Here is a 20,448-nt window from a genome sequence, read left to right on the forward strand (position 1 = left end):
TAGATCCTCCATGCGGAGACCCGGAGTCCAAGTTCACTCCACCCCCTGGAAAGTTTTTTCCTTTTGGGTATATATACCCGCCCGTAGGGCACCTGGAGATTAATGCACGGTCAGACGGAGCAGAAACGGGACAGTCATAACGAGGGTAACCTCGCTGGGCCAGTTCTATGTTTGGGGATTTCACAGTTAAGGGGGTGGGGGTGGGAATAGGGGAGTTTCTGCACAAGTTGGGGACAAATACTGGGAAATATCGAGGAACCATTCACATGCAATGCAGCACCATCTGAACCTCGAGCTCCACCCGTTACATACAATAGACCACACGACGACTATGGCTGACACAATAAGGGTCGTTACTTGGAACATCAGAGGCCTGAACAGCTTCGTTAAACAACGGCGTGTCCAAACCTACCTGAAAAGATGCAAGGTCGGAATCGCCATGCTGCAAGAGACTCTCTTAACGGCCAAGAAACTGGAAACCCTGGCCAAGACTTGGCGTGGTACCCTAATAGGTTCGGCTTACTCCTCCTACGCCAGAGGGGTTCTGATTTGGATTGCCCCCACTGTCCCTTTCAAACTTACTAGCACTAAAACAGACGAGGGTAGGATGGCGGTGGTGTGCGGCTCCATCGAGGGCAAAGAGGTATGCCTGATCAGCACTTACGCCCCCAACCATGACGCAACTGCCTTCTTCCATTCCCTGTATGCGCGACTCAGCCCATATGTGGACAGAATTATGATATGGGGGGGTGAACACAACTGTACCCTTGACCCTCTACTGGACAGATCAGATAAACATGATCGCCCCTCCCCTCCAGCCAACATACTTTCCAAACTAATCCAACAGTTGCAACTCAGCGATCTATGGAGGGTCCAGCACCCGGAGCAACGCGAGTATTCCTTCTACTCCCCACCTCACGCCGTTCACACCAGGCTAGACTACATTTTTCTCAGCCTAACACAACAGTCCATATGTGTTGATGCGCGCTACCTGTCTAGGGTGCTGTCTGATCACTCGCCCCTATTGGTAACCTGGGGGGTGTTCCCGCTTAAACCCCCGGTACCCACATGGAGGCTGAGGGCTGAGACCCTACTTGACACTGCATTTTAGGAACGCATAAGAGATGGTACTGAGGAATATTGGCAAAATAACTTGCATAGCGTTAAATACTTGAGCACAACTTTGGAAGCATACAAGGTGGTCATGAGGGGCGAGATGATCGCAGCAGTTGGGGGAGCTCAGAGATCCATTACATCCTTGCTAGAGCGCGCAGAGAGGGACCCGAGTACGCTCGAAGGCAGGGCTGACCCATCCCCAGACCAATTACAAAAAATGGCCGAACTTAGACAAACCTGCCTAACTCATTGGGAATCCCTTGGTAAACTGAGCTACGCCAAGCACACAGAGAATCCATGCTCTGGGAGACAAGCCAGGGAAACTCTTAGCTTGGCTCTATAAAAGGGAGACCCCCAGGCCACCCATTTGCCACATACTCACACCTGACTGCACCGCTGTGCATACCCAACAAGAAATCAATTCGGTTTTTACTGACTTCTACCGTAGCCTGTACTCCGAAGCCCCGCCCCCCTCTGACACCAGGATCGAGGACGCCCTTGACGTCATTGACCTACCTAAATTAGACTCGCAAATGGCTGAGACCCTTTATGAGCCTGTCACCTCCAACGAGGGCAGGGTGGTAATTAGATCACTACCAGCTGGGAAAACCTATGAGGATACACTCGCCCCAATATTGGCCCAGGTCTTTAATGAGGCCTTTGAGCGTGGTACCCTCCCGGACTCCATGAGTGAGGCCGTGATCATACCCTTAAACCAGGGAGGGACGGGGCAGTTTGTGGTTCATACAGACCCCTCTCTATGCTAAACTTAGACTGCAAGATCCTTACTGCCTTGTTTGCGAATAGACTGCGCAGAGTAATCCCACTGTTGATCCATCAAGACCAAACTGGATACGTCCCGGGGCGTTCCATCACCGAGAACCTGCGCAGGTTACATCATGTCATTTACAGTACTGAGGGAAGGCCGCAGAAACTTGCAGTGGCGTCATTAGATGCCACCAAAGTTTTTGATTCCGTGAGGTGGGACTGGTTATATGCCACCATGGCCAAAATGGGAATAGGCCCTGTATTCCTAAAGTGGACCCAGCAAGTTTATGCTAACCCCACCGCGAGAGTACGCACCAACAAAACCTATTCTGCTAAATGGTCCCTACACAGGGGCACCCGACAGGGGTGCCCTCTGTCCCCCATGTTATACATTCTTGCTGCGGAACCAGTGGCGGCCTACCTGAGACAGGAATACGGGGAGGGAGGCATTAAGATGGACTGGGTGACCCACCTCATCTCTATGTACGCTGACGACACCCTTTTGTACCTTCAAGACCCTGAGCACCTCCTACCCTACATCTTGGAAACCCTGGACTGCTTCCACAAGCTCACTGGAATCCAGATTAATAGGAGCAAATCTTGCCTTTACCCCCTTGCAGCACTTTACAGTGAGGAATACAGATCCGTCCCCTTCTGGATCTCGAATGGCAGGTAACATCTTTCAAATACTTGGGGATAACCATACACCGTAACCACGGCACAGAACATATCCTTAATACCGTAAGGACCAAAGACTCTCACAAAATCCATGGAGTTCTGGGGTCGGCTCCCGCTTTCAATGGCCGGGAGGGCTGGTCTCTCTTTAAAATGGTCGCCCTTCCCCGCCTACTACATAATTTCACTAACGTCCCCTTTAACATCCCCCCCCTCATTCTTCAAAGATCTCAACAAGCTCTGTAGGGGCTTCCTCTGGCAGGGAGTTAGGCATAGGGTGGCGTTTGAGACTCTCCAAAGACCATACGAAAGGGGCGGACTGAAGATCCCCAATTTTGAGCTTTTTTCCTAGCTAGCCAGCTGTCACGCAATGGATGGCCGACTAGAGCACGACGGACACCCGCCTCCTCCAACCGGCCCTTCCCCGGTTGTTACTAAGACATACTGTGGGCATGGGTGGGTGCTATGAAACACAGCTCTTACCTCGCTAAGCTCGGGATCCGGCTTTGGAAAAGGGCCTGCAAGCTGGTCGGGTCAGATGACCCGTTCTCCCCACAGATCCCCATTGCAGCACTTATGGCTAATCCCTCTTGGGGGCAACTGGAAACACGCACACGATGGGAGCCCCTCGGGGTGGCCACACTTGGGGACTTGATTCAAGAAGAGGAGATCTTAACATTCTCGGAACTCTGTGAGGCCACTGGCCTTCCGGCAGGACACTTCCTGTTGCAAAGGGTGGTCGCACAGGCCTTGACCAAGAGATGGCCGGTCACTGCCGACCTGACTGAGGAAAATGAATGCATTGAAACGATACTAAACTCCGCTGAGGGGGGACATGAATCTCACAAATCTACGAGGCCCTGTTGTGGGGTACGACCAGGGGAGACCTTAAATGCAGGAGCAAGTGGGAAACTGAACTGGGCCTTGTTTTTGAAGACAAAGATTGGGGTGACAAACCCACTACCCTAAAACTTTCCAGAAACGCCCGCTTGCAGCTCATCCAGCTCTACATCACCAATAGAGCGTACCTCGCACCTGAAGCTATATCCAGATTCACAGGTGCCGGAACCCAATTATGCCCCAAATGCAGTGAACCCAGGGCAGGAATGACTCGCATGTTTTGGGGCTGCCCAGTGATTAGGGAGTTCTGGTCACAAGTGAAGGACAGAGTGGCTGGCGCAGACATCGAAGTTGAGGTGGACGAGCCTATGGCCTGTATCCTGGGCAGATATAGGCGAAACAGGAAGAACAAACCCCTAACCAAGCTCACAGATCTTGTATACATAACGGCCAAAAGACGTATTGCCATGGGGTGGAAAAGCCCCAGAGGTCCACATATGCCCCTATGGTGGGGAGACCTCACGAGGTGGATTACAGCTGAAACCGTGGCGTGGGAAACGGCTATCCATGTGCAAAGACTAGATTCCAGCGAGGAACTACACCATTGGGTGGCCCTGACGGTGCCCTTGCTCCACCCTGAGGTGGATGATACTGAGCGGAGTGGATAGGGTTGCCCGGACACGGGCACGGACTATAGAGGAACAGGGAACTAACCGTGGTCTCGGGGGTGGGAGGAGGGTGGGGTTGTGGTTATTACCTTTATATGACCAATCTCTAATGATATCAGTTTTTTGTTACCTCATGTTATTAAACCAATAAACAAATTTTTAAAAAAAGAGAGGGTGGATGCTTCTTCAAGATCAAATCTCTAGGGGAGATTTGAATTGAATGAATGTGGGTGGCGTTTTGATGTTGGGTGGGTGGAAGTTCCAGTGTAAAGGGGCTAGGGCAATATGGAGAGGTAGCGAAGTGAGTGGTTTCACAAGTGAGCAAGGGGACAGAGATTGGGGAGGGTGCTAGATCAAACGTTTTGAGGATGAGAGTAGCGGCAGGTGGATGCAGCCAGGTAGGATGGAGTAAGTCCATGAATAGATTTGAATACTAGTAGTTTGCATATTGTAAGAAGGCATGGTATCAAACAGTAAGACCGACGCAAGTGATCACAGTTTAAAGGTGTTTATTGAACTTCAATTGGGTTTGAAAAGCACCCATCTAATCCTAAATCTAAAGATGGGAGTAAGCTACAACCACCAAATAATAACGCAGTCCTAGTCCAGTCTTGTCAAAATAAAAGGGCCTGTCCTGTAATAATAAACCTATTGCCAATTCTGTCTTCTAAATAGTGTGGGAAACAATGTTACGAAAAGAAAGAAGTGTTCACAAAATGATATGTCGGGATGTTCAGCCGTTGGCCCCCCTTCCCCATGTTTTCAGCACAGGGTAACGCGGTTCACTCTAGCTTAGCACATTCTCTGGGATCTCTAGTACGAGGATACATTTCAATCATTACCATCAGGGCCTTCTGTGCCCAAGTCTCTTTCATCAAAGTCTCTTACTTCAGAGGGCCTGATGCGACAAATAAACAGTTATTTTCCTCTTTCAGATTTTACAAGTACTCCATTATTTAGGCGATTCGCCATTCACTCGTATCCCCCTCACCTGGGCTCAGATCCTCTTTATGCAATGTTCGTATGATGTTCATTCTCGGCTGATGCACGGTTCACACCGGATCCCCGTCAGCCGGGCTCAGATACTTTTTAACACAATTGGTCTCCCTCAGCCAGGTTCAGACCAATTTCAATTTCACATGTAGATTCTTAACACAAACTTGCTTTAACAAAAAGCTCTTAGCTGATCTCCCTCCACCAGGCTCAGACCAACTTAATTTACTTTCTTTATATTCTTACTATCGAAGACTTTAAATGTGCCCAGGGTTTTGCTTGACCCGTTGCAGGACCACTTCGATTTCACGATTCCTTTTCTTGTAACATTTGCCATCTCTTAGTTGGATACCTAACAGAGACTTTCGAATGAGCACCAACGTGGTGCCGGACCACTGTCTACCATATTGTATCTTGGCTTCAAAGTTCAATCACTCATCTGCTGTTTATTCATGTTTGCATCGCTTGCCACATACACTTCATACACTGTTCTCTTCAGTTTTCACTGTATCCATGTCCGGTCAGATAGCACAGCGAGTAAAGCGCTCGCTTTGCCATCCGTGCAGAGCCTACTGATGCAGGTTCAAATCCCGGCTGGGCCAAACTATGCCTTTCATCCTCCGAGGTCGATAAATGAGCAGCACACACCGTGGGTAATAATAAGCAGCGCTCAGATACCTGAGGGTTCGTAGCGCTATATAAATGCTAAATTATTATTATTATTATTATACAATGTTGCCGCTTGCAACCTTGGCTTCCACACAGACCGGTCTGGTATCGGTCTCTCCAATTCACTAGCTGTGTGGACTTTACTAGCGCTGCTTTGTTGTAGGAGCCAAGGACAGTACCACGGCAGCAAACAATCCTCCCCGCCTTGACTATCGATGCAGAAGAACACGGAGTACCTCTGACACACAATGAAGATTTCTTCAGCTTTGATTCCAGGTCTTACGTTTCTTATTCTCGAAGGTTCTTGAAAGTAATGGCCTTTCTCTGAAAAGGTCAAGGGCACTTCCCTCTTCGGTTTTGCCGTATTTCTCCTTGTAATAAACTGCCATCTTGGAAATGCTGCTTGCTCTTGTTCTTTGCCTCGCTCAGAGTGTGCTTTCGTGCTCCGCCTTTTATCTGTGTGGGGAAGTGTGATGGAAGTCAGGTGTGTGTAATGATCAGTAATTGCCTGACCATTGTATTGGGGCATGTATCCTACCTGGTAGGATCGGTACCACTTCCTCTCCCTGAGGACAACTCAACCAGGTGATCCTCCCGGACTGGTCCACCCCCAGTAACTGGATCCAAAAGCGATGGCCATGTCCTGGCCACTTGGAGTGCAGATCCCCAGGGACTAGAGTGGTGAGACACCTTCAGCTTTCTCACAGCATAGAGAGCCAACCAGCATAAGGGTGAGCGCCAACTCACTTGGGAGAGAAGCTGCTGAGATTTGTACAGGGTATGAACAATAAAGTTAAGACTTTTAAGCGTGGTGAAGGAGGCATAGGAGGAGGCTTGAGCGTTGATGACTGAGAACAAGGGTGGAGGTGAAATTTACTGGAATGGTAGGTGGGGAGGGAGTAGATTTTCTGGATTTTAAACAGATTGATCCTAGCAGCATTGGTGGTAGAGGCGAAGTATTCGACTTTTTCATTGCTATGGAAGAGAACCCCAAGTTTGCATTTGGGGTGAAAAGGTCAAAGAGAAAGGAAAATGGTGAGGGGAGAAGAGATGTGTATTTAAGGGGTGAGAGATAGACTTCGGTCTAGGAGGCATTAAGCATCAGACAACAAAGCCCCAACCAGTGACTTATGGAGGAGAGGCAATCGAAATCCTCAAGAAGAGGTCCTGGTGGAGGTGGAAAAAGATGACTTTGATATCCTCAGCAAAGAGTTTATCAAAAGTACCCACACGAGATGAGCGTACCCAGGACGGAGATGAGAAGCGCGAGGAGCTGTGGGCCCTAGACAGAGCCATGGAATGCCCACCACTGGACAAGAGGTGTCAGTAGGAGATGAAGAAGCAATCAATTTGGTAAGGGGCAATCCGGATTGGAAAGCGTCACAGAGATTGTTGGTCTCCATTTAACCAGTGAGCCTGTTTAAGACAACATGTTTTTGGATTAGTGGGATAGGGACCGGTTGGTAGTTGGCATGCTGGAGCCATTTCTTTTCCTTACTGGTAGTTTTAGCTGAAAGACCATTTTATGGGTCCGCCTTCAGCACTGCGGCGATAACACCTTGCAGTGCCGACTCCCTGCCTGCCTCTTCTCTCATGCAGAGGACACTCCTGTAACACCCAGAGCCCTCTCACGAACGCCCTCCTCTCATGTCAGGGACACCCCTGCATCCCCTGGTCTCCCCCATGTCCACTCACATAGCCACTACCCCCTCCCTCACTGCTTCCCACCCACTAGTGAGCCTTACCTTGACCCCTGACCTCACCTCACACCACACCCACTCCTTACTGTGTCGACCCACCACTGCTGCTTCTGGGTCTCATGACCCATGCATGAATTTGTGAATGTGCTATTCCAGCAGGCTGCCATTTAGGACATTTTTATCTCGAGAAAGGCTACAACCTGCAACTGCAGAACTAATCTATCTGGCACAGAGAGTTTCCACCTCGGTGGGGAAAGGAATGTACTTACCTTAATAAGGTCCTTTCTGAGATAAAGAGACAATTCGAATCGTCGTGAATATTGGGATTAGATGACAAACTCTGAGATCTCTGAACCAGTGGGCTATTATAGCATTTTTTGAATTGGAATACCAAACTTGATGCATGGAGTTTGAAGCTACATATTGTGTACTTGGACACAAGCCTTAATAAAGTACTATTTGGAGGTAACATCTTCATTGAAATTGGAACCTTCTTTTGACTCTGGATTGCATAATGGTGATAAAGAAATGTTCTTGAATATACAGATTCCCCTGAAGAAAGTTCATGGATCCAAAGCAAAGAAGAACTGAAACATGTCGGGATATGTGTTTTTGACACTTTGAGTGTATAGTGCGTTAGTCATTCATGTTTGTGAAATTGTTAAATGTGTTTAATTGTATGTAATTTAGTTGAATAGGTACATGATATGCCCACCATGTGGGTGAAATCTTGGGTCCTGTTTTTAAAAAATTTTTAGGAGTATTTTTTTCATATTGAGAATTAATTAAAATTGTTAAACTTGTTCAAATGAATTGCGTACCAAGTAAATTTTTTCAGAACTAATGGTGATATGACGTTATACAGCACCAAACCAATATAGATGAGAAAGATGTGGGATTCATTTATATGAACCTTCTCTTTTGTGTATGAATATGACATTTAGGAAAGGCAGTTTGTAGGGAATTTTCATTTGGCAAAAGTGGGCTAATCCGGCATGGTAGTTAGACATTCGCCTACAAGGTGTCTCCCAGATATTTGGTGGACTCCACTGTGGTTCTATTTACCTCTGTAGTGAACTGCAAATACTGCTGGTATGCATCCTGTATGAGAAAATGAGCTGGCTGCTTAAAGACCGTCTCTGCATTCTGTGGGACAGCAGAATTTCTTATGCCCATCCCTTTTCCACTAGTGCATAAAGGGTTACTGAGTCTAAGACATCGATTGGGAACATCTGATTATCGTGACTCCCATTGTCAGCAGTGTTCTATATTCCGCACCTCACAAACTCATTGGTTCTGGTCCTAATCTTTCTGAAGGTATTGTTGATATTTTTGAGGAACATGCATTTTTATTAAATGAGCCTAGACTGTGATTCCTAGAGTAAATTATGAAAAATATAAGCTTTGCAGTTTTGTTAACTTTCTCTTTGTGTTTCTCTTCCTCCCAGGAGGGGACCTTCTGGGCCAAAATTTGGACCCAACAATGACCGGATTAGACAGTAAGTTCTACGTGGTAAAGCCTTGTTTCAAGCAAGTGTGAATTTCTTTAAATTTGGCAACTCTTTCTTTGTCCTTTATGTCACACATATTGCTTTTTTCTTTTACTTTTCTTTTTACTTGCACGGGTTTTGCTCTTACCGTCGGTCAAGAACCAGAGAAGAATCAACAGGCAGACATAGATATATTTCAAGTTGGGATTTATTCAAGATATTTACAGGGTTTGGCCTATTAAGAGATCAAAGGTAACATAAAACAAGGTGCACACACATTATCTAAAGACAGAGTTTTTACAGGCTACCAAGTGTTTCCCCAGCATGAAATTCAGATGCTGGAAGTGCATGAAACTTAAGCTATGCACAGGCATCACAAGAGGGTCGGGGGTTGGGAGAATGAATTCTTAGATGGTGGAGATACCGGTAATATGCTTGGTCCGGCTCTGTAAGCCCTAAAACACCTGAGGTGCTCTCAGGAACAGCAACTGGTCCCAGCCCTAAATACAGATCATACCTGGTAACCCAGAGACCAATCACAGAGGTACCAGTCTGCCATGGTGCGTTGTTGGAAAAGGTTATGGCAGGGGGTTTGAGAGTAATATAAGGAGCATTATGGAGGTCTTGGATGCAAGAGTGTGCCCTAAAGACAGGAGGTAGTGCTAACATTAGAGGAAGGTTTGGCAGAAGAGGTGGGGTGGTAAGATCTGACAAGGAAGGGCAAAGGAGCAGGGTGAGGGACTACGATCTGAGGAATAGTGGTTGAAAAGAGGAGCAGAGAAGAAAGGGGGAATACGATCAGAGGAGGAGGTAACACAAGGAGACAAGGAGCTGGCAGAAAGAATAAGTGCTGAGAAGGAGTTGATGGGAGAACTTGAGGTGAAGGCAGAGAACCACATCATAGAGGGAACAGCAATGCTCCAGTTGGCCATTTTGGTTGACCAGAAGGTGGAAAGAGGAATGAGACCTGGACATGGATGCCAGAAGCAGAGTAGTTTGGTCGACCAAGGGGGAACCTTAGTTTGCAGAAGGAGGGGCTCGATCTCATGCTGACAGATGAGCTTCACTAAGCCAGTTCATCAGTTTGATGGTCTGGGTCACCTGAATAATCTTGGCAGAACCAAGACTAGCAACTGAGTTCGGGAACACGCATGAAACCCGCAACACCACAGGGGAGAGAGACATTACAATACACAGTGTGGGCAACTTGTTCTTTGCTATTTTATGTTTAACCATGAATTCATTTCTTTTTTTTTTTTACTTTGTTTACTCCTGTACCAATAAAAACCTCTGAACTATCCTGCGTGAGTCCAGTTCTCTCTTGGACCTTCCTGTCCGAGGGTTGTTGCTGTATCCCCTTTATCTCCCTCCCTTCTGGATGATTTGCAATAGTTTTGTTCCTAATTGTCAGTGGTTGTGTTCCTGAGGAGGACACTTTCCTCTCCTCTTTCTTGTTCTGCCTCTCTAGCTCGAACACCAGCACTCTCATGCAGTAGTCCCTCCTTTTCTCTTGCTATGTCTAGTTTCAACCTTAAGATTTCTTACACTCTCCTCCATGGTACTTTTTTCTACCTTCTCGTGTATTCCACCTTTCTCATTAAATTCCTCCCACCCAACCAATAACCTTTCCTTTGTCCTCACAACTCCTTCCAACTTCTTCCTTAAAGCTCCAGCTAACTCCCTCCTTGTTGTCCTTTTCATCACCCCGCTCACAACAATTTTCAGACGCCTCCTCACAACTACTGCAACCTAGTCTCAGCTATTCTATATGCCATTCCCCTCACAATTGATTGACACTTCTTCGTCACAACTCCCACACACCACCTCTTCACATCTCCATTCAACTTAATACTTGTTGTTCCCGGACTCCAACAAGCCCCGTTCATCCACAATCCTTCCCTTTTGTTTCTGGATTTCTGGAAAATCCTCCTCTTGCCAACTCCTAACACCTACACTAATGCATTGGGGGTCGTGGCCTCTACTGGGCACCAGTCCCACCCACAGTTGTACTGACTATTGGCAAATGAACCTGTGGGTAATAATGGATTTGAGGCTGTGATTAGTTTACTTGGCTGCTCTGTTTCAGCACACCTAATGGCAGTGTGGCTGGAATGAGACCTCAAAAAGCTAGCCTTCCATCTCCCACATGTGCGCTGCCGAGCGTATAGGCTTTGCATAGTGTTCTAACACACTGCTGTATCATCTGTATTGTAGCCTAAGAATCTGGCACCTGCAGCCGTTTTGCAAAATTGCTTCTCACTGATCCTGTATCCCGTGGGCTGATCAGGAATTCTAATATTAGCACAGCGGACTACAGGGCAGCTAAACACATTATACTTTGGGGTTAGCCTGCTGTCTGTTCCTATGAGAAACCACAACGGTATACCGTGAGAGGGTAAGGAACCACATCCTGACCCAGGCATTGGTGTATTTGCTAGGAGGCATAATCGGTGATTAATTGAAAATTTCTCACAGCGCCCAGGGTAGCATGTTTTCCCAGTTCTTGGCGTTCTCCTCACCTAACTTCCACAAGTGGTTGTTCAGGCTCTGGTGGAACCTTTCAGCTAAGCCACCTGTTTGCTGTGTATATATGGAGGTAGAGAGCTTTTTTACATGCAATGATTTGTTGAGCTCTGTTACAAGGTTAATTGAAATAACAACCCATGATCGGTGAGGATCATTTTGGGGAAACCCAACCAGGTAAAATAAGGAGCTTGTCATTTATTGATCGGGTTATATTGTCTCTCATTTGCAACACCTCACGATATCAAGTGGCATAGTCTACAATCACCAGGATGTACCTGTTCCCAGCTTTAGAGGCGCTTAGGTGTCCCATGATATCCACATGTCTTAGAGAATTGTACTTCTATTATTGGAGAAGGTTGTAAAGGTGCTCATCTTAGATCTACCTGGGATGTCTTTTGGCAGACAGTGCAATCCGACCAGAATTCGTTTTTTACGTGTTGGTATATCCCAAGCCAAAAAACGAGTATGGAGTGTTTGAAATACAATGCTGTACTGTTTACGCCAAAGCTGTTCTCTTAAAGGGAGTGGCACTTACAGAGCTGCTATCTAGTGGGCCCATCCCCTTTTACATTGTTCTCTGAGCGGTAGAGAAAACCCCTTGGTTCCACAAAATATAGCTCCTTTTTACCCCAACCCTCTTCTAATGATAAATTCTAACCGAAAGCAGCATTTAAGCAGGGATAGTTTATTTGGCATAGGGCACATTCTGGACTTAAGGGGATTGGGGTTTACAGGTTCGACCTTTGGAGTCGAATCGGGTATTGAATCGTTCTAGCCAAACCTCTTATGCTAGCTGGTAATTATTTGACTACTACCACCACCTCTAACTTAACGATCATGGTACAAACCATCTGAGCCACCAGATCACCCGTTTTGTGTGACAGATGTTACTTTCATGTTGAAAAAAGCAAGCTTTTGACAATTCCCCAGTAATCATTTTCCTCCACTCCAGCCCCAAAAGCTATTATGCATTTTACCTCCATCCCGACTTGGCTCCTATCATCCCATATGTCCCATTAGGCAGCTGGAGTATTAGATCTGTAGAAAGTAGGGCCCAGCCCCCAGATAGTAGATCAACACTTTCACGCTGCTCCTAGGTCCCTGGGGCATATCAGGAAATAGAATATTAACCACAGCATACTTCAGGGCATTGTAACAAATGATACCTTGGGGTATCCCATAAAGGGACCAGCAGAGCATGGGCTCATTTCCCCAGACAGTCCTCTGTCCGAGACGGAGAGGTCCAGGGATCCCAGATATACGACCTACGGCGTAGAGTCACGCTGTTAGTGGCAGTACCTGGCCCATGTGAACACCCCATCCAGCTCCACCATACATATATCCTACCAGGAATAGTGAAGTGAAACCAACAACATTACTTTTGGGAAGAGGCACAACCAAATCACAAGTGAGTAATCTACCCTTATGTCTACTTTCTGTTAGAATGACGAAACAGTTTCTGAGGGAAGAAAGATGTTGAATATACTTTTTAGACTAGTGCAACACACATTCAAGGTAAGTAAGAACTTGTGTAACTGTTCACTCTCAGAGTTAGTTACCAACCAACTATTTTTCCAGTAAGTAACTTTTAAACACGTATTCTCTTTTCTAGGCAAAAGGTCCAATCCTTTAAAAGTCTTTCCCTTTTTCTTGGAGCAGGAGTGTTCTCGGTGGCAGAAGTGGGGTCACTAGGGTCTAGTGTCCAACAGGCAGTGTCAGGATAGGTTCTTAAGTAGCAAAAGTCAGTTCCTAAGGAAGACTGTTCAAACAGGTGAGTATTTTACTGTTAGTTGAGGGTCCACGGGCTTCACAGAAGACACTGTAAATGTATTCCAGCAATGAGCCAGGGTGTACTGGACGAAAGGCTTCCCAATCACAGAAAACACCCCAAAACTACACAGAAATCACAAGAGACTTAAGGTAAGTAAATACCCAAGCCAGCACAGTACCTCGGCACAGAAGAAGATTTTGCAGCAGGACTACTTCAGGATCTGCAGCCAAAAACCCGGTCTGTGGATTCCTTGTCGTGGTGACTGAAACAGGACCTTCGAAGGGGCTTTGTAGCAGGTATCAACAGGGAAGACTCTAGGCAAGGTTTTCCTTGCGGCTGGATGCGGCTGTGTGGATTTGGTGCCTTTTTCTGGAGCACATAAGAAGACAGAATATCGCTGGTCAGATTCTCGTCGTTACAAAGGTCCAGCACTCTGGTGAGGGGGCTTTTCAGACTTGATTCGCGTCTATGGAGATCCAGCAGGATGCCCACGAAATTTCAGTGAGATTCAGAATTCAGAACACCGCACAATGGCTCGAGGTCCCAGGGTATTGGGGTATTGCAGCACAGCGTGGGATGGCTCAAAATGCAGGTCGTCTTGAGTCTAGTGGGTCTTGCGAGGCTCTGGGTCGGGCTCACCATTTTCCGAGTCCCCAGGTCGATTGGAAGGAAGGGCTACAGCAGGCTCGGGTTACAAAGCAGGCTCTCTGGTCGCTGGAAATCGTCTCAGCCGCTTTTCCTTCATCATCCTCTTCGGTTTTGGTTCCAGTGATCGACTTGTCTTCAGCTTCGAGGTTTCGGAGAATTTAACAGGAATTACAGCACAACTTCTGCATTCTCTCCCTGCATTTTACAACAAGGCATGGTTTGGTTGTCCACTCGGGACAGCGAGCCCCCCACTGGGATTTGTCCCTATTCAGGCAAGGAGGAAGACAAAAGGGCTGTGGAGTTTTGGACTCCTCCCTCGCTTCCTGCCTTCAGACAGACAGGAGCCTGGACGGGGAGTCCAGGGGACTCCCGCCGAAGTTAATAATCACACAACGGAATTTACCACCCTGGATGACGGGGGAAGGAAGAAGGAAGGACAAGAAGCACTAAAATTGCGAATAAACAAGACGAGGGCCATTTTGGTAAAATGAGCACCGTTGGGTGCCTTTACTGCAGCTGTGAACACAGCCCGCAGTAAAGGTGCACCAAATTAGTAAAAGGTATCACTGCCACCAGCCATTGAAGGTAAGCTTGTCCCTGTAACAGAATTGTTACAGTTTTAGTGTGAAAGGGGATACATTGTATCTCCCCCAAGGTGGGGTCTGCTGGTTTCACCAAATAAAATGTAAAAGGGATCCAAAGATCCTTTCTACCCTTGGGAACTGTAGTTCTCGGAAGGTTAGCCAGGGAAAGTTAAAAGCGGATCCCCTAGTGCAACCCAGCAACAATAGGCACTTATTGCCAAAGAGTTGTGAAAGAGGATAACCTTGAAAAGACACTGTGGAGAGTTTAAAAAATGACACCCATAAAAAGAGTAAAAGATTATGTGAGTGTGGAAAAAGGTTCCCACTCACAGATGTATAAGGAAAAATAATCCACCAGTAAAGCAAAATGTTCTGGGGTTGACACAGGTCAGGAAGATTTACCATTAAGTTGAAAATCTTACCTAACGAGCTGCTTTCAAACTCCCGCGTGGGATTGCTGTACTGCTTTGGGCCAATCCCTGGCATGAGGAAGCTAGCTCAGCTGCTCGCGAGTCATCCTTGGACTCCCGGACATCATGTTCATCACAGTACCAGCCTTAAAGCTTTATGTGTGATACGTTGTACTTCTGGTTTTTCATGTAGGTTTAGTTGACTGACAAAATACGTTGGCTCTATCCAGGGAGGGGGGGAAGGAGGATTTAGAGTGGGAGAAGGGATTGAATATATTAAACGTGTTCTCTGGTGAGGGTCGTCCCCAATCCCATAGGGGTATTCCTTCCCCATGTGATCCTCCCCCCTTGGTACACCACCCACAGGGGGACTATTGTACTGTTGAGGCACTGCCCTGGCCCCATGTATAATGTCTCCCCCCTAGGGGAGAAGGGATGATATCCTTGGATTCGTCACAATGCCTAGATTTCAGAAAGTACACTCAACCGGCAACAAGACATTCAAAATGTTGTTGTGGGCTTGTGTTACGACTTTTCTGCAATTTCTTGTTATCACCATTTGCTGCATTTGTGGCGCAACACGTACATTTAAAAATACTGTCTGGTTTTAACGTCCTACTTGGGTTTTCACCTAAATATCCGATATCCAAGATACGTCCTTATCAATCAACTCAGTAGACCGTTGCATTCTCATAATAGTTATTTACTGGTTGTTTCTTGACTCAGTTGCAAGACTGTGGGGGATAGGCGCTTCTCAGCCTCCAGCTGTGATATTCATTTTCTTCAAGCCAATCTGGGCCAGGGTGATTCATTACATTGCTTTTGAAAAAGTCCATAAAACTACTATGTTCATTGATTCAGGCGCCTCCTGTTATATTATTTCTTCCATCTGCGCCGAGAGGCAGTGTTCCCCTCCTAGTCCCTTGATGCATGGCACAAATAAAGAGGACCAACTACCCCTAAAATACTAATTGTTACAAATCTCAAAATAGAATTCAGAGGAATTTTTTAACCTAGCCACATTGTTTAGTAGTTGGCAAAATTAGGTGGCTAGGTTACTTCGTTTTACATCTTATTCTATTTTGATTGCAATTGCATGCCAAGGATTCCCAGCTGATTGCTGGGTTGATATTTTTAAGATGTGAACCTATGAAAGATACCAGCAGTGGAGGACTATTGTTGCAGGTAAGCAGAATTGTTTGTCTCGTTTGTTAAATGCTGTTCTATAGTCCCTTCTATGGTTCCCACTACCTCAAACAAGATTGGACAAAGAAACTATCCGAAGTACTCCAATTCTGTCTTGCCTTCACTAGGTTAGCAGGTTTTATCACAACAGTGTCCATGTGTCTGGAATGCAGCAGCTAGATCCTCTCTTTACTGCAAGGAGCACATCTTGCTAGCACTGGGTGCTCTACATTGGTTGCATCTCTAAAAATCCAAATGAAAAACAGTCTGCATTGTATATAAATCAATTTATAGGCTAGTCCTGAGTTCCATATTACCAAATTCACCCTCACTTTCCCTGTAGACAACTCTGCAGGAGACAATTGCAAAGTGTTGACGGGATGCACATTTTGGCCAGTTTGTACCAGTCTCATGCCAGGCATTGAGTTGGGTGCCTACATAAGTATGGCGATTGAGTTTTACTCTCCTACTTTATTTAATAACGACAAAAATTCATACTTCTCGTCAGAGTTGATCAAATTTAATACATATGATTACATTTCCCTACAGGCTCTGGCTATAATCCTTGCAAATATCATTAGCCAGGGCAGTACGAAATCCAGCTTTCATTCTATGTACTCCAAAATCTAGTTTAAAATGCCTAATATTTCAATAACCAAACCGGTCTCAAAACCTGTTTTACCAGAGAAATACTTTAAATGTGTACCATAATTAACAAATGCTCGACAGTTGTTCATGCGCTGCAACTAAATTTAGAAATGCTTGTCAATGACTTGGATATCGTGTTAAGCAGAAACTTGGTATAATTAGGTAACTGTTCCACGTCAACTGATGCGTTTGTCCGCTTCCCCTGCAGAACTTGCAGGGAAGGCTGGTGATGGCACTTGCCAATGTTTCCAAAAATTCTAATCGTATTTGTAAAATACAACTCGTCCAATATTTGAAGTTTGAAGCACTTCTTGCAAAACTCTCATCTACATTAACTAGAGCTATTTTAGTGCTTTGTCAGCTGCCCTTCTAAAAGGCTTTTATTGCCAGTTGCTCATCTCTGCATTTAGAAGTTACACCCTCAATGAAATGTTGTTTACTTGTAGAGGACTTTAATATTTGGGCAGCAATTTCAGTACTTTCATGTTACTGAACGTAAAGACTTTTGCAAAGAGATTGAATTCAATAGAGTTTACACAGGGCTGACTTACACACTTTAGCATACGAGTTCTTGAGTAATCTGTCAAATTGGGAAGTAGTCTTTCTACAAAACACCTTATGCCAGCTATTTTTAAACCTTACATTCAAGCACTTTTCAATTAAGTCTTCCTTCTGGATAATAGTGCATCAGACAGTTATTCCTCCAGCTTGGTAACAATTATATTCTATGGCCCCAGTGATTGTCAAATCTTCAACAGGGTACATCCCGGAAATCTGACAAACCGTACTTAAGCTTTGCAAAGGGTATCAGGATTGGTATAAAATGAATACACCTGACAAATATCCACTAGCATCTATTAAACGAACATGACCTAGATTGTTGTTGGCTTATGTTTTCTTTCCATCCTCTATATACAGTACTTCGAAAGCTACCAGGCAAACATTTTCTGCACTATTATTGTTTGAAAACAAAATCCTATCCGAGGCTAATAAACCGACTGCTCTTGACTGGCTTCTTTCGATCCATGATTACTTTGACACTTCTTTACTCTCCGTATGCAAACAGAATGCTGATAAGAATGATTAACTCTTTTTTCCAGAAAATTAACCTTCCCCTGATCCCTTATGCCCATCTAACCTGGTAATGGGATTCCCACTATTTGTATTTCGTCCAGCTACATGTGTTGATCTGAAAACTATTCTTTGACCGATAAAACTGACTTCTTGTCATCTTGCCCCATACAATAGTTAAAGCCTGTATAGATGGTTGCTACCCTCCTTTACCAAGTTTGTCAATCCTTCCTTCAGGGAAGGCATTGTGCCAGACTCTGTCTATTCATCAGTCCATGGAAAAAGCTCCTTTTTTAGTCGAAGTACTAGGATTATTAGAGTCAAGCTTCGAGAACATTTACAGCCTGATTCATGGAATTATTTGCGTGGGAAACGCAGATTTGCGCACCTTTCTGGCCGAAAATCCCTGTTTGAAGTATAGGGATTTTCGGGCAGAAAGGCGCGCAAATCTGCGTTTTTCACGCAAATAATTCCATGAATCAGGGTGTTGGATTCTTTCAGCCTCATGTGAGCCTGGCGGACATTTTCCCTCTCCATCAAGTTATGTAGTTGGCACTTTGGACATCTGAGAACCTGTTATACATCATGGACAGTCGCCAAGTCTCCCTATTGATTATGTTGAACTTTGGGCTGAATTTCATACACTGGACCACCAAATAGTCTGACATTTTTGGCCTGGGTCTCAGAGCAGGTGTTAGTGGTTTTCATCATACCTTTCTAATAGATCAATTTGTCTTATCTCAAATAGCTTATTCACTCTAGCTACCTGATGACCTGTGAAATCCCACATGGAACTTCCCTCTCCCCCCGCCCCTTCTCTTTAATTTGTATAATAACTCTGTATATGATCTAATTACGGACCTTGAACTACGCTTTCACAGTTACCCTGCTGACATGCAGTTTTACTTTAAGCTTTCTTTTAATATATTCTTGGAGAATGCCAGGCTATCTTTTCAATCATAGCCACCGGCAGAACTTGACTGGAATGCAACTGGCTAAGCCCATGTGCCGAAATGATGGAAATTTGTGTCATTGGACCATCAACCGGACTCAAATACTCTATCGTCCTCAGATTTTCATAGTTGAATTTCTTTTACCCATTGTACCTAAAATTAAAACTTTACAGATCTATTTCGACTCCCATCTGGATTTGTTAGCCCAAATCGTTTTAAAAGATTATCCATTTTTTGTGCCGCATTGCCAGAGCCATCATATTATCAAAATTAGATTACTGCTATTCCCTGTTGAGCGTTTGTACTAATAAAACAAACCCCAACATTACATATTATTCATAAGGAAGTTGCCAGAATAGTAGTTCTCCTTCTTGGAAACAGATTGCCTATCCTCTTTAAGCTTTATTGGTTGCCAGTTCTGGCCTGTATTGAGGATAACCTTGTTTCTCTAACATATCAAAGTCTTCAGAAATCATTACCAAAGTTCCTGAGTTAAACAACTAGGCTTTATGTTCCATCTAGGAATCGTAGATCTGCAGGCCTACACTGTTTGGAGGTCCCAAAATGTAATCTAATGGTGTGTTCAATAGCAGGCAGGAGTCAGTAATTCAGGTTCAGCAAACAAAAGGGTTTATTAAGGCATTCAGAACGGAATTGCAGCTTTGGTAACGGATTTAGGCAAAAGTAAATATGCTTCTCGATGGCACTGTGCATTCAGAAACGAAACAAAGCCCAGCCTCGGGTTGCCTTCTTTATGAGAGTTCAATTGTTCATGTGAAAAGTTATAACTGAGAAAGGAACAAAACAAACTTCAAGAGTTCATTATCCCATCCGGCTCTGGCGTTCAGTCCTGCGCCTCACTTACCTTCCCCTGGTTGCTGCCAGCTTTTCCTCGTGAGCTGTATTCAAAAAGAAAAAAGGAAAATAAAGAAAACGAAACAGAACATTCCTCCCAGTCCGGCAAGGTACTCTTGTAATCAGATCTCCGGCTGTAAAATGTCACAGCAATTCAAGGAACACTCTTTCCTTGCCGTCTTGGTTTTCACTGTGGTTATCCTGTTCCCTGGTTTGAATGTGCGGCTGTAGGGGCTTCCTCTGTCCCAGGGGTAGACTGACCTAGTATGCCCACTCGAATCCACTGATGTCCGGGCTCCACTCCTCTGCGCCCGCGCTCGGCTCCTAGATGCAAAAATCGGGAGAGAGAATCAGTTCCAGGTGGCCGTTTTTAACCGCACCTCTCCTCCTCCCTTTTCACTTTCAGGTGTGCTCAATTCTTTCCACCTTCCCCCAGTCAGCACCTCCCTTCCCCTCTCCGCCTCCCGAGTTGCTGGTTTTTCTGCTTCTTTGTCTTTGCTATGGCTCAATGCAATTCCCTTATGCCGTACTTTGACCACCCCGTAGCTCTTCCCGCCACGGCTATAGGGAAAAGGGAACCTTTCATTCCTGTTATACAACCCCCTTGTATTCGTTTTTATTTTAAATGAAGTGTAGTTGTGCCGATCCAGAGGCATTATGGGAGTTGTAGTCTGTGGTCCGACATTCACTATTGCATAACTTCCTGCGATTCCTAATAGTGACATATTGACTGCACCTTTTTCACTTTCGGTGAAATCCCTGTATTTCTGTGACTCTGGATCACTCGACCTAACTCCCTGGTTTGAGTTTCCTTGTGTTACTTCTGTTTCATGTGGCCTTTGCCGGCCAACCCCACGGGACCCGGGGTTTCCAGCCTC

General features: G+C 45.5%; 1 protein-coding gene across 3 annotated transcripts in view; it reads left to right on the forward strand.

Annotated features, from left to right (window-relative positions):
• VAMP4 (vesicle associated membrane protein 4) overlaps positions 1-20,448 on the forward strand; it is a 436,264-nt gene that overhangs the window by 157,060 nt on the left and 258,756 nt on the right. For all 3 annotated transcript variants that reach the window (XM_069641244.1, XM_069641243.1, XM_069641245.1), the window contains one exon: positions 8,878-8,928. In XM_069641244.1, coding sequence (XP_069497345.1) covers positions 8,878-8,928 — 51 coding nt within the window. The remainder of the gene's footprint in view (positions 1-8,877; positions 8,929-20,448) is intronic.

This window comes from Ambystoma mexicanum, chromosome 1q (genome assembly GCF_040938575.1).
Source record: "Ambystoma mexicanum isolate Mex_15411 chromosome 1q, UKY_AmexF1_1, whole genome shotgun sequence".
Classification (NCBI taxonomy): Eukaryota; Metazoa; Chordata; class Amphibia; order Caudata; family Ambystomatidae; genus Ambystoma; species Ambystoma mexicanum.